The following is a 12,495-nucleotide window of genomic DNA, read 5'->3' as shown; positions in this document are numbered from 1 at the left end:
CTCCCTTAAACGCGCGCCAGTCTCTGTGATATAACCATTATTGAATAGAAGCATCCCGAGGTTGGACCCTCGAGGTCTAAACTCCGTCTATGCTGAAGTTGTCACTTTGACTACTATTTTTACATCTTGTTATTCGTAGATGTTTTGTTTTTTCGATGCCATGAATCCCAAATTTTCGTTTACTTCGTAAAGCCCTTCGACCAATCAGTCTTCAAGGGGGAAGGGGGGTTCATTTGTTCCCGTAATTTACCCCGTCTGCAGACCCTGAGTTCCTGGGTTCCCTCTCGTCCGTTTCGTCCATTTCGTCCTGCTCATCCGACACCTGAAACGGCCCCTGCTCGAGGTCTTCATCCGGGCCTTCGGCCGAGCGATGGCCTATCGTCGGTGTTCTGGTTCGCCTGTGTTCCCATGTTTTTCTGGTGCTGTTGCCGTCTGGGTCCAGCGGGATGCTGGCCACCTCGTCCCGGTTCAGTGTGGATAAGCCGCGCGACGGCCGCGTCAGGGTTCTCAACGTCGACTCCTGGCCCGGGGACGTAATCCAGTTGATCACCAGGGCCGAGAAGAATACTAAGAGGTGTCAGCGCATGGGTCCGGCGAAGACTCGGGAGTCCCTACTGTCGGTGTTGCAGCACAACAAGCAGAGCCAGGCGATTTCCCCGTTCAGCGCCATGAGAACGGTCAAGTTTCTGGAAGACCACGTCAGTGTCTCACGCCAAGCGCGGATTCCGCGAGCGACATACGTAACGCTGCTGAGAAGCGTGCAGCAAGATCCTATGAAAGTACGTATCACAAGTTTCCGAAGCCTGACGTTGGGGGGAGCTCGTGGGATTCGGCGATTCCGCCAGTCCAACGTCCATGGTTTCCAGAAGTTGTACTTTACGGAGTGCAGACCTAGGAACGTCAACCGATCAGGAGGCTGGTCACATGTGAAAGCAAATCGCACGACTTACTCAGTAGCGGCAGTAAAAACAAAATAGTGAGGTAAACCTGCAAAGGGGTTAGATCGCCTACTATACTGGTAGTCCGAGGTGAGACTTACATTTATCGCTGCATCAAAAGAGATGAGGGGCAGCAGCACAGGCTGCTCCATTCCAATAATGCAAATACCATCCTTGAAATGTGTGATGCGGCTGAGACGTGAGTTAGCGAAGAAAACGTGCGAGATATCACTTGCACGTACAATATGAAGTTCATAATAACAATCAAAACGAATACTCCTACAATACAGTCAGTTCATGATCAGATAATGTAAAAATAGAAGAACCGTACCAAGCATGCCAAAGGAGTTGACAAGGTATAGCTTGGACTTTAGACGGCTTTTTCTTGTTTGCCGAATAATATGCTGTGAAAGCGTCAGCCACAGATGCGAGAGCCGCCCAGAAATCACTTACCGCCCGGTCTACCATAAAAAGATAGATGAACTTCGCCGTCGACGGTTAGCATCGCTAGGTAAATAAAATAAAATATAAAAAAGGCTTCGCCTTGGGTATAACAGTTAAAACACTTACTAGCTTTGAGGTCATTGTTAGTCCAAGTCATCTGAGGCAGAAACAGATTCAACTTACCTTTGTCAAGACGTACGCCCCCAGGCAGAAAAGGGTGGCCGCAGAGCACGTATCGAAGTTGAGGTCGGTCCCGAATCCGAACTGAAGGATGGATGTCCCAAACACAAACAGGAACGAGAAGAAGTATATCAAAGCCACGACTTCGAAAGCCAGTTAGCCTCGCAGAAGCATTGCTAGTCCTCGGTGGGGGGGGGGGTTTCTTACGCCACATCGTCCATGGGAGAATCCTCCAGTCTTTTACTGATGAAAACCGCATGACTGCATGTGCTGTTAGCAAACGACCGGAATGACTGCCTGCGGCATGAGAGTACTGACAGAAAAGAGTAGCAAGGAGGCATGCCGATATCATGGCGACGATGATACTGACGACCTTCCCTTCAACAGGCTCCGGGGAATTATTGATGCTGACGCGGCGCACCACGGCCTCGATGCCCGACAACCCCATTGTTCCAGCTGCGACGTGCTGCTGCGGACTGTTGTTAAGAACCCATCAAAACTTCTCTCCTCTTGTCTGCCGGCAGGAGTAGACGTGACCGCGCGGTGCGGGTATACGGTGAACTGCGAACAGGGCAAGGCAGCGAGCGGCCCGTGGCGGTATTTCGTTTCGAGGGCCCTGGACGGCAATGAAGTGGTCGAAGCTCCCACGACGTGTTTCTCAAAACGTGCGTGTAAAGAGAGAACAAGGGGCTCCGCAAGTGGGGGTTGGAGGGGGTAATGGGGGATTCTGTCAAACAGCACGGGGCATCAAAGGCAAAAAGAAAAGGGCATTGCTGAGAGTTCCGTCGTGCGTGCCATGTGGACGGGATCAATCGGAACTCGCCCCTCGTGCTTGGGGACATTGGGGGCCTTCCGCGCACACTCGCCAGATGCCACGTGCGGCCGCCATCAGAGGGTGTGCAGGACGCCCAAGCGCAGACGAAGAAACGCTGCCAAATCCCCCGTGGATAGAGTTTTTGGCCAAACGCACTATGCAACGGTATGATGGCGGCCCTGCTGCCCACGCCGCGCACGCCTGACTCGCGCTGGCGCCGTTCGCTGCCTGCCCAAGCTCCCTCATGGCAATATTTTTGCGTCATAGCCGGGCGTTTTGAACTTTGGCAAATTAGAGATGGAATCTTATTCTCGACCGGCGGGAGTTGGAAGGACACAGCGCAGCCGGTCCGGCTGTGTGCTGCCGCCACAGGCCTTACCACATGCGGGACGCCGTCGATTTTGGACTTGATGTTTTTTCCGGCGGGCCGGGTGGCGGGCAGACCTCTAGAAGGTGTCGGGAAGTTTTGGAGAGACATGTCTCAGATCTGGACCCAAGCGACCCCTTTTATTGTTTGTTCTTTTTCCACGTCAGAGTGACTAATGGTTATAATACGAAAACCTAAAACATTTGAGCTTTTGGTTGAACTCGGGATGAATCCATTGGTGGTCGTCTATTGTAATCCGCCCACGTACTGCACCACGCTGATATGTCTGTTCTCAACCAACTCCTCATCGCAGCGAGTGGTTTATTTGACCCTTTCGTATGTAAACTCTTGAGATTGCGATGGGTATAGTTACTGGGAAGTTGCCAAGTCAGTTGCCTACCTGGGCCCATCGATGCCGGCGCAACACATGTAGTAAGGATAGAAAGCCCATTCTGGAGACTCATGATTGTTATGTAGGTCTAACACGAGTCTCTCGGAGATTTCTTCAGGTTTGAGAGCACGACGCTATCAGAAGGGTCTTGGTGCATGATGGCTTTCGTGTGTAGTGGGTGTCTCATACCAATATGGTTTGGTAGGATTGCATTAACAATCACCAGCTTCTCTGTGTCATCGGTCTGAACTCGCAATGCTTATAATGATGGGACTTTTTAGTCTTTCATCGTCCATCGGAAGTGTCGGACAGCTCCAAGTCCAGCGATGCAGAAACTGTGCCCGGATCACTTTTAAACCTTGCCCACCAGCAGTCTTCGAAGGGGACGAGTTTAAACCGACATCATGGCTCAAGCCTTAACCAACTACCACGTAGTAGTTGCCACCCTCCTAGAGGGCATCTGTCGAGCTCAGCATCATCCAGGTAATTAGCCCCAGGACTCACGCCTCCTCTGACATGGAGGTCAGAGATGGCTGCAAGTGATTGTCTGCTTGGGCCGGGACAAGCGCACACTAGGATTCGGCGAGCTGTGAGGTGAGCATTGTAGTCCAAGATGCGTTCGTATGAGATCGTTGCGTATGAACCATGTAATGTAACCAAATCTTCTTTACAGGAGGTTGTATTGGTATTTTACAATATCTAACATTATGCAACAGCGCGCGTGCTAAAGCGTTGCGCCACACCCTGACTTTCTGCTCACGAATGCTTTTTAAACCGAGTCGAAACTCGTGTAACGCTCGGTGACACTTTCTATTCGCGCCATCCGGGGCTCCCACCTAAATGCCAAAAGCAGCCACCTCGCGCAGGTGCTCGCGCCATGCGCTAATGGGATCCCAGCCGTCTGTAGCCGCCGGCCTGACGCTCTTATCCTTGACGCCGTACAGGTACGGCTTCTCGTTGGCATAGCAGGCCGTCTCGGCCTCATTTGGCAACTCGCCCTCGAGTATGTACTTCTTGGCAATCGAGTCGGTGCAGTTGGACGCGTCCCTCGACGAATGGCCGTAGCCGTGGTGGGCGATCAGCCTCGCGTTCCGCCCCATCTCGTTCAAGAGCCTGCGGCCATTGCGCAGCGGCGTTGCCGGGTCGTACGTCTCCGCGATAAGCAGCACCGGGTTCTTGAGGGTGTGGTTAAGATCTCCACGGTAGACCTCGGCGGGTTCGGGCCAGTACGTGGTGAAGTGGCGGCAGGGGAAGACGTTGAAAAAGCGAGAGTTGCCCGAGATCCACGACTTGGCCGTCATGTTGGTCCAGAGCGATTCCCACCAATCGAGACCCTTGGGCGCGGCATCGTAAGAGTCGGCGCAAATGACCAAGTCGCCGAGTTCGTCCGATGAAGGCCGCTTGCCGGGGGTAGCCGGCAGGGCCGGGTCGTACCCCCACGCGGAGCTCTCGAGGAACTCGGTCGCGAGCGTAGAGTTGCCGTCCTCTAGCTCGTAGAGCATTTGGGCAAGAGCCGGCCAGCCCTGGGCGTTGTACATTGCTTGGTAGATGGCCGCGATGAGAACAGAGTACGTCACCAGGGACGGACCGCTCTCCTTTGAATAGCCGATGATGGGACGGTCGATAAGCGATGAGATCAGCGACTTCATGCGCGTATCCAAATCCTTTAGGACCACAGGCTTCCCATGCTTGACACGAGCGAGCGCACAGTGGTCGGGACCGGCATTGATGCATTCACCGAGGAAGCCGTCATACCAAGCATCCGTGGCGTTGTCGAGGGCGGTCCATCCAAAGCCGCCGAGCAGGCGATGATCCCGGACGTACTCGGTTCCGTCGAGAATGACCCGACCGACGCTGTCAGGAAACATGTTGGCATACGTCTGGCCAATACCCGTGCCGTAGCTCACGAGGTAGCCCGTCAGCTCGTCCTCGCCGAGCGCCTTGCGAATCTCCTCCATATCGCGCGCGACAAACGACGTTCCGATGAAACGACCGAGGTCGCCGTGTTTCTCCCAGCAGGCCTTGAAGGTTGCGTTGTGCATGGCGTCGGCGAGATTGAGCTGCCGCTTGGGGTTGGAGACCTCCAGGTACTGCCCCGTCAAGAGAAACCAGTGATCTCGGTCGACGTCGTACGGGAAGCAGGCAATGGCAGGGCGGGTGACGTTGACTCCTCGCGGATCCCAACCCAGGACGTCAAAGTTGCCGTCGCTGAAACGCTTGGTAACCAGCTCGGCGCTTCTCCAAGTGTATGAGGTTCCGCTGCCACCAGGTCCGCCGGGTTCGATAACAATGGTGCGGTCGCTCTTGCCGCCTGGAGGGGGGTTCCGGTATTCGTCGACGAGCTCCCCGGCACGGGCTAAGCCGGAGACCTGATACTTGGTGACGGCCAGCCGAACGATCCGGGCATCCGACTTGTTGGTGTAGTCAAGGGGCACCTCCAGGTAGCCGCAAAGGTAGATGCCGCGACCGGAGTATGGGTCACTATCCTCATCGCCGGCATCTGTCTTGTTCCCCCAGCTCCAGTGCGATGGATCTGGATCGAACAGGCCTGCCCAACTCTTCTCGGGGTTGGGGTCATCAAGGGCTGGGGGAACAGTTGTGTTGGTGCATGGAATGAGTTTGAAGGGGTCGTTGGGGAGGGGGAATTGGCCAAAGGGAGAGTCCCTTATGGGCACCAGGCTGTTCCCATGGCATCTGCCAGACCAATTCCAAGCCTTCAAGTCAGGTTGATGGTAGTATAGGCTGGCAGCTCCGATCAAAGCGAGAGCACCGCCAACCTTGAATATCCTGCCGGCTGCAGACCGCCGAGGTGGTACCGGCGGCCGAGTCGTCAGAACAGCTCCCTTTTCCATGTTGGATCGTTGTCTGCGTGACGAACTGAGGCTATCAAACCAACGGCGAAGCCATTGACTGTAAAATAAAGGAGATTTGAAAATTTTTGTGAGAACGTGTCGTAAGCGAGCTCTTGGAAGACGACACTAAGGATGATGGCAATGATGACGAGAAGCACGCGCGTTTCGAGAGGCGGGGAGGGGTTCCGATCCTTCAGGCAACCATCGCGTTCTCACCTTCCCGTCTCGAACAAAGGGCGGGGCTCTCGGCCGAATGTCTCCACTTTTGAGCGACCCGGCTCCGATTGCCAGTCGGGCGGCTCGGGAAAGCGAGCCGAGTGTCATTACGGATGCTCGGCACGATGCACAACAGTATGTCTTAAGCGATCAATGGTTCTGACGTGATCATTAAATAAATCTATCCGTTAGCTCAAGAAAAGGCGCTCAAAAACCCAAAAGAACAAAACCAAATTTCAAACTTCCGTCTTCCGCTCAGGCGTGGATGGTGGCCCTTCTCTTGAGTCCTTCCCTGTCGAATCTCCCCTTCCAAACGGCTTCGTCTCGCTGGAGGAATCCATATCCACGCTCGCTCTCCAGCCCATCCACCACCGGCCGCTAAAGAGCTCCTCCATCCTCTCCATGGGTATGCCCTTTGTTTCCGGCGCCCACAGGCCGAGGAGGACGAGACCTGCGGCACAAATGCACGCCCAGAACACGTAGGCGCCCCAAATGTTCAGGCTCACAAACATGTTGGGCGTAACCCTCACCACGGCGAACTGGAAGAACCAGTGCAGCGCCATGTTCGTCGCATAGCAGACGCTACGGATGCGAGTGGGGTAGATTTCGGTGCCGTACAGATACTGCACGGTGCACAAACCGATGGACCAGCCGACGGCGTACACGAAGACAGAGGCAATGGCGGCATCAGATGCTGCCTTGTTGTTGCTGTCGATCCAGATGGCCATATAGACGGCCATATATATGTGCGTGATGCACTGCAGGAACAGCCCGGCGGTGAAACACCGCCGGCGGCCGAAAACGTCGACCAGGCCCCAGGTGAAGACCATGGTGAAGACGAGCTTGACGGCGCCGTAAGCACCGCTGGTAATGAGGGAGGTGTTATCGCCGACGACACCGGCGTACCGGAAGATCTCGGGGATGTAGTACGTGATGCCGTTGCCACCGGACCACTGCGCGACGGTCTGCATCACGGCTCCGAGGAGGAAGCGCGTACGGTACGTGGGGATGGTGGCGATGTCCTTGACGATGGCCCAAGTGGAGGTGTCGGCGAGGATCTGCTTTCTGTTGCGGATCTGCTCGTGGATCTCCTCGTATTCGAGGGCGAGGGCCTGGTCGCTCCGATCCGAGTCCCGTAGCTTAGCAAGGACGGCGAGCGCCTCGTCGCCCCGGTCCCGGGATGCGAGCCAGCGCGGGGTGTCGGCCAGGAAGAAGGACATGATGAACGCCAGACCCACGGGGATGAGCGGGATGGCGATAACGAGGCGATACTGCATCCTTGTCGCGGCCAACGTGACGTTGGCGGCATAGTTGATAAAGAAGCCTGCGTTGGTTGCGATTAGTCATTACGGTGTTTATCGGGGGGAGGGGGGCGGTTGCATGTGCAAGCAAGGCTGAGAAACTAACCGATGGTCAGGAACGACAGCAGGACGACCATGTATATGCTGACGACCATCCCGCGCGACTTGGCCGGCGCGATCTCTGACAAGTAGAGCGGCGCGACGACAGTAAGGCCTCCAGCGCCGATTCCGCCCCAGATGCGAGCAAAGAGCATCAGGCCGAGAATGCCGGACGAGAAGACCTGCATGAGCACTCCCACCATCCACACGGCGATGAAGACCTGCCATGCTCGCAGGCGGCCGAGTCTGTCATTGAGGGCGAGCGCAATCAGTGAGCCAAAGGCAGCGCCGAGGACGCCGAACGAAGAAATGTTGGCCTTGCGGTCGGCCAGACCAGTCTCGTTGCCCGTCCAGAGGCTCGCGACGAGGCCAAAGTCCTCCTTGAAGGACGCCAGGCCCGTGGATGCGCTGAAGCCGCCTTCATCGTAGCCTGCGGGAGCTAGTCAGTGACCGCAAGTTCGGGTGGGGAAATGACAGGAGGTCGCAGTAGCCTGATGATGTGGCTTGACGGACTCACCCTTGGGAATAGACCCGCATGAGATAACGATGATAGTGAGCAAATAATAGGTGTTGAGATGAACCATTTTCCGGGTTTCGATGTTGGCTGGCGAGCGCAGTTTGGGCGTTGCGGGCGCAATTTTTTTTTGCCTTTGAGAAGAGAATTTTTCTTCTTCTTTTTTTCCTTTGTCGCCCCTATTTCCGACACGCAATCTCAGACAACGTCACACCACACCCCCTCCAGCTCGCCTCACTCTGGTCGTTCTGCACGGCGTCTTGCGATGGCTCAATCGAGCGCGGGGTTGAAGCGCAATCCTCCACGGGGTAAGACTGCAAGCGACGCAATCAACAGCCCTGTCTCTTTTGTTTTTTCTCCGGATTTCGGCCGCCCTGGTTCAATCCAACCCCACGATTCTGTTCGGTAGTCGATCGCGCGGAGTAGAATCTTGTGCAGAGAGTGGGGATGGTTCAGAAACAACATCGGACGTTGACCGAACGAGTCTCTTGGTTGAAAGAAAACCCAGGCGAGAGGAGCGCGGCCGTCTTAGTAATGCATCCCCACCCGACTCGGGAGTTGTGTTCATCCAGTCCAGTGAGCTCCCACTACACCACCCAGCACTGGTCGCCCGTGACTAAGGCAAGGGACCAAGGGACCAAAGGTCCGCGCAACGTCGAGACGGCAGTAGGGCTGCCTTAGCCACGCTGTAGTATTAATTCCCGGACCGCATCCGGCCGGCCCGGCCTGGCCTGGCCTGGCCAAGGCGCCCTCACGTCACGGCCTGTCCTGTCTCTGCCACTTCTGGTCAGTGGTCTCTCTCTGCGCTGCTCTCTGGTCTCTCTGGTCTACTCTCTGCTCTGCTCTGCTCTCCTGCTCCTCGCCTCTCGGTCAACTTCCGAAGGTCCTGACATCCTCACACTGTGGCCCGCGCCCTGACTCGTGGCGAGTGGACAAAAAGGTGACGCTCTCTCAGTCTCACACCGCGCCTGGAGTGAACATGGCGCTGCCGCTGTCCAATGACCCGAGGCCAATCATTCCTCCACTCGGACGCCGCTGCATGCCGTCGGACAGGTTCCATATGGCGCTGAAAATAGTAAATGTCATGTATGCGTAGCTACACCAGATCTACCACCGCAACCACCGCAACCACCACAAAAAAAAAAAAAAAAAAAACCACTCTACAATGGGCTGAACGACACGCACCGCCGTATCGGCCATCCTCCGAGGCCATGTCCAAAATCTCGCCAGAACCAAAGTTTGACCGGCCTGCATCTCTTCCAAACCCTCACCCACCTCCACTATCGCTCCTACTACTTCTTGCATTTGTTCTGGAGAACGGAGGCGGACTGGATTCCCTCTTGAGGATTGCTGCAACCCAATGATCCACACAGCAACCCGGGTACTCGGCGGAATATCATCAAACGCAATGGGCCGACGTCCATATGTGCAGGCGCACCGCCGCCGTTATCGCACTCCTCTGCTGCCGTTGCTTCTGCCCGTTGCTGCGGATCACCGAAACCCCGTGTCGGTGCTGTCGTCAGTTTGTTCTCGCGAGGAGAAGGATTCATCCCCTCTATACCTCTCCTGCCGCCCTGCTGCACACTCCCGAGAGGCCTATCAGACCGGCAACGCCCCCAGCTCTCACCTCCCTCCCTCCGCCAGGGTTATTTCAACTCTCACACCAAGGGCCGCCCTCAATATGCTTCAGCGGAAACGCATCGTCCACGCACGCTCCTCTCTTCTTCACCAACTCAAAGCCATCATGGCCCTGCTCCAGTCCGCCCTGGCCCCTACGCCGACAAGAGGCGACGGCAAGATAGTATCTAGAGTCGTCACGGCTCGGCGGAAGTTGACGCTCGCGGAGCGGATACCCCGCGGTGCGTGGGACTCGCACATGCACGTCGTCGACCCTGCCGCATATCCCTTGGCAAAGGACGCCGTGTACTGCCCAAAGACGCATCGGCTCGACCACGCCCTTGCCTTTGAGTCTTCAGTCGGCATCGACAACCTCGTCCTCGTACAGCCCTCCATCTACGGAAACGACAACACATGCCTCCTCGACGCCCTGCGCGCGCTGGGCCCCCGCCGTGGCCGGGCCGTCGTCGCCTTCGAGCCTGGCAGCGTGCCCCAGAGCACGCTCAGAGACTGGCACAAGCTCGGTGTAAGAGGGGTGCGCATCAACCTCTCCTCGGTCGGGAAGTCACTCGACGCAAAGGAGCTCGACGACTTGCTGCGCCGGTATGCCGAAGACTGCAGGCCGCTGGGCTGGGTCATACAGGTCTACATGCCCATGTCCATGATCGAGCTCCTGGAGCCCATAGTCCCGACTCTCGGCGTCCGCGTCTGCATCGACCATCTCGGCCACCCGTGCGTCAAGGACATGCCGTCGCACAACCCGTACGACATGAAGGGCTTCAAGTCTCTCGCCAAGCTGCTGAGAGCCGGCAACACCTACGTCAAGCTGTCGGCGCCGTACCGCCTCAGCTCCATGTCCGACCACAGCGACCTGGAGCCCATCGCACGAGAGGTCCTTCACCTGCGAGGCAGAGACAGGGTTATTTTTGCCACGGACTGGCCGCATACCCGGTTCGAGGGGCTGGATATCCGGCCTTGGATGGAGACTGTCCTTGATTGGTGCGGCAGCGACGACGTCCTGGTTGATAGGCTGTTCAGAGGCAACGCGGAGGATTTATGGAATACCCAGCCCAGCAGATGATGCATTTTCACCAGCGGCATTTACTTTTTCCCTTCATCATTAGCTGCATATTGTTTTTTTTAACTAGCATAGCGCTGCTGTTGCGATACGCCAACGGTGTGTTGCGAAGCGGCAACCCCCTGTCGGGATACGACAAGATATGACATGACTTATGACAATAAAGAAACACAACACCATAATATAATTACAAGACTACATCTCTGAGAAAACTGTGACAAAAATTAAAAATCTCGGCTTACTTTCCGTGTGCTCTCTCTCGTCTAGTCTACGCTTTCTCGCTTCGTATCGTGTTCCTGTCCATGGCGGAGTTTGTACGGAGTATGGGATTACGTATTAGTACGGCCCCGTCTCGGCAAGATGCCGAATCCAACAAGCCCGGGCCATCAGAGTGTGCCGCAACACCGGTTGGCCCAAGCTGTCTCTCTCCCTCTCTCTCTCTGATTTACACGACCCTACATGCATGCGGAAATTTGGGTGCCGGGAACACCGTTGACGCGGCGTGCCCGCAGGCCCCAGAAGTAAGACCACTTGTGAATAATACTTTTTTTTTCCCTCTCAAAGACGGGACGGCGTTTCGTCGTCATGCCACGAAGGAAGTCGGTTTCGGCCGGCTCAAGGACGGGCATGTGGCATGTTGGCAGGGAGGGGAAACTCGAAAAAGCCTGGAAAACCTCGCAAGCCTCCTCCAAATAGCCGACTAGGCTTTCTGCTCGATCAACCCCTCGTGTCCGGATCCCTGCAGTACTCCCGGATCGGCGTGCACGCACTGCTTGCCCATGACGGCGGGCTTGCTCCCAGTGCTCCGCTCCGCTGGTGCATTGCCTCGTCTTATCTCGACATCTGCAGCAGCGGGCTTTGAACCACCGAGGTGTTGCGGAAATGCGCCATACGTGGGCCAGCTCCGGATCGCGTGGATAAGGTCGAGGGCCGGATCCACCGCGGAATGAGAGAACCGGGTTTGGGTGCACACCGTCACCGCCCCGGCGAGAAGAATCGTGGGAGCTGCCTGTCAGACCGCATGACCGAGGAGCTGCCCCCGCAAGTTAGTCGTGAGGGAGAAGTGGTTGCAACATGCACGCGTTGGTGTGGACGGGTCTGGCCAAGTTTTGGCCCGGGGGGAAGAAAATGCCGCCGTGTTGGAACTTTTGCGCATCCCGCTCCAGGGAGAGCTGCCAACTACTGACGCTGCGGGATTCGGTGCGGCCAGACCTGGGAAGATGGAAGGGGAATATATGGGCCGTCGGGAATGACGGCTTGTGGTGGGCATCGAGCTAGGCTTCACTTATATCTGTGGTTAGCCCCGTCCCTCTTTTTCAGCAATCTTCGCCTCGGACGAGTTGCCGATGCCATGGGCAGCGAGGAGGGCGTCTCTGAGCCGGGATTTGTTATATCCGACACATTCAAGAATCGGCCGCGGGCTAACCTGCCTAGTCGGGGAGTCCTAGACGCTCGTCCGGCACGGGCTGGTGTGTATAACAAAACCGATGCTCAAGGGGGCAGAATCCCACATGGGAGAACCCCACAGTGAGTCCCATGGGGATATTCGAAAACAGCAATCGACATCCCCAGATTTCCAACCGGCCGGTCACAACCACGGAAACAAAAAGGAGTCTGGTCCTGCTGCAACGTCCCCCAGCTTTTTGCCCGGCTTTTCCCCCCGGCTTCCGGGCATTTCGACAAG

The 12,495-nt window shown here is 56.3% G+C and overlaps 4 protein-coding genes across 4 annotated transcripts; 1 reads left to right on the top strand and 3 right to left on the bottom strand.

The window, feature by feature from the left end:
- Positions 1-229: 229 nt before the first annotated feature.
- On the bottom strand, positions 230-2,622 carry EsH8_VI_000847 (uncharacterized protein; the record flags this gene model as incomplete). Its single annotated transcript, XM_083272100.1, has 12 exons — positions 230-567; positions 616-686; positions 741-771; positions 951-987; positions 1,040-1,130; positions 1,181-1,217; positions 1,270-1,342; positions 1,392-1,421; positions 1,566-1,705; positions 1,770-1,823; positions 1,881-2,031; positions 2,533-2,622. The coding sequence occupies 12 exons, from the start codon at positions 2,620-2,622 to the stop codon at positions 230-232; spliced, it is 1,143 nt and encodes a 380-aa protein (XP_083127274.1).
- Positions 2,623-3,970: 1,348 nt separating this feature from the next.
- EsH8_VI_000846 (uncharacterized protein) lies at positions 3,971-5,986 on the bottom strand (the record flags this gene model as incomplete). Its single annotated transcript, XM_083272099.1, has 1 exon — positions 3,971-5,986. One exon carries the CDS (start codon positions 5,984-5,986, stop codon positions 3,971-3,973), a length of 2,016 nt encoding a protein of 671 aa, XP_083127273.1.
- A 452-nt stretch (positions 5,987-6,438) lies between these two features.
- EsH8_VI_000845 (uncharacterized protein) lies at positions 6,439-8,186 on the bottom strand (the record flags this gene model as incomplete). The annotated part of the gene is made up of 3 exons (XM_083272098.1): positions 6,439-7,526; positions 7,610-8,032; positions 8,120-8,186. 3 exons carry the CDS (start codon positions 8,184-8,186, stop codon positions 6,439-6,441), a joined length of 1,578 nt encoding a protein of 525 aa, XP_083127272.1.
- Positions 8,187-9,797: 1,611 nt separating this feature from the next.
- On the top strand, positions 9,798-10,814 carry EsH8_VI_000844 (uncharacterized protein; the record flags this gene model as incomplete). Its single annotated transcript, XM_083272097.1, has 1 exon — positions 9,798-10,814. The coding sequence occupies one exon, from the start codon at positions 9,798-9,800 to the stop codon at positions 10,812-10,814; it is 1,017 nt and encodes a 338-aa protein (XP_083127271.1).
- Positions 10,815-12,495: the final 1,681 nt, after the last annotated feature.

The sequence above is a fragment of the Colletotrichum jinshuiense genome, chromosome 6, assembly GCF_051148585.1.
Source record: "Colletotrichum jinshuiense chromosome 6, complete sequence".
In the NCBI taxonomy this organism is placed as follows: domain Eukaryota; kingdom Fungi; phylum Ascomycota; class Sordariomycetes; order Glomerellales; family Glomerellaceae; genus Colletotrichum; species Colletotrichum jinshuiense.
Note: the sequence above shows the minus strand (reverse complement) of the source record. Positions and strands in the feature narration are given on the sequence as shown.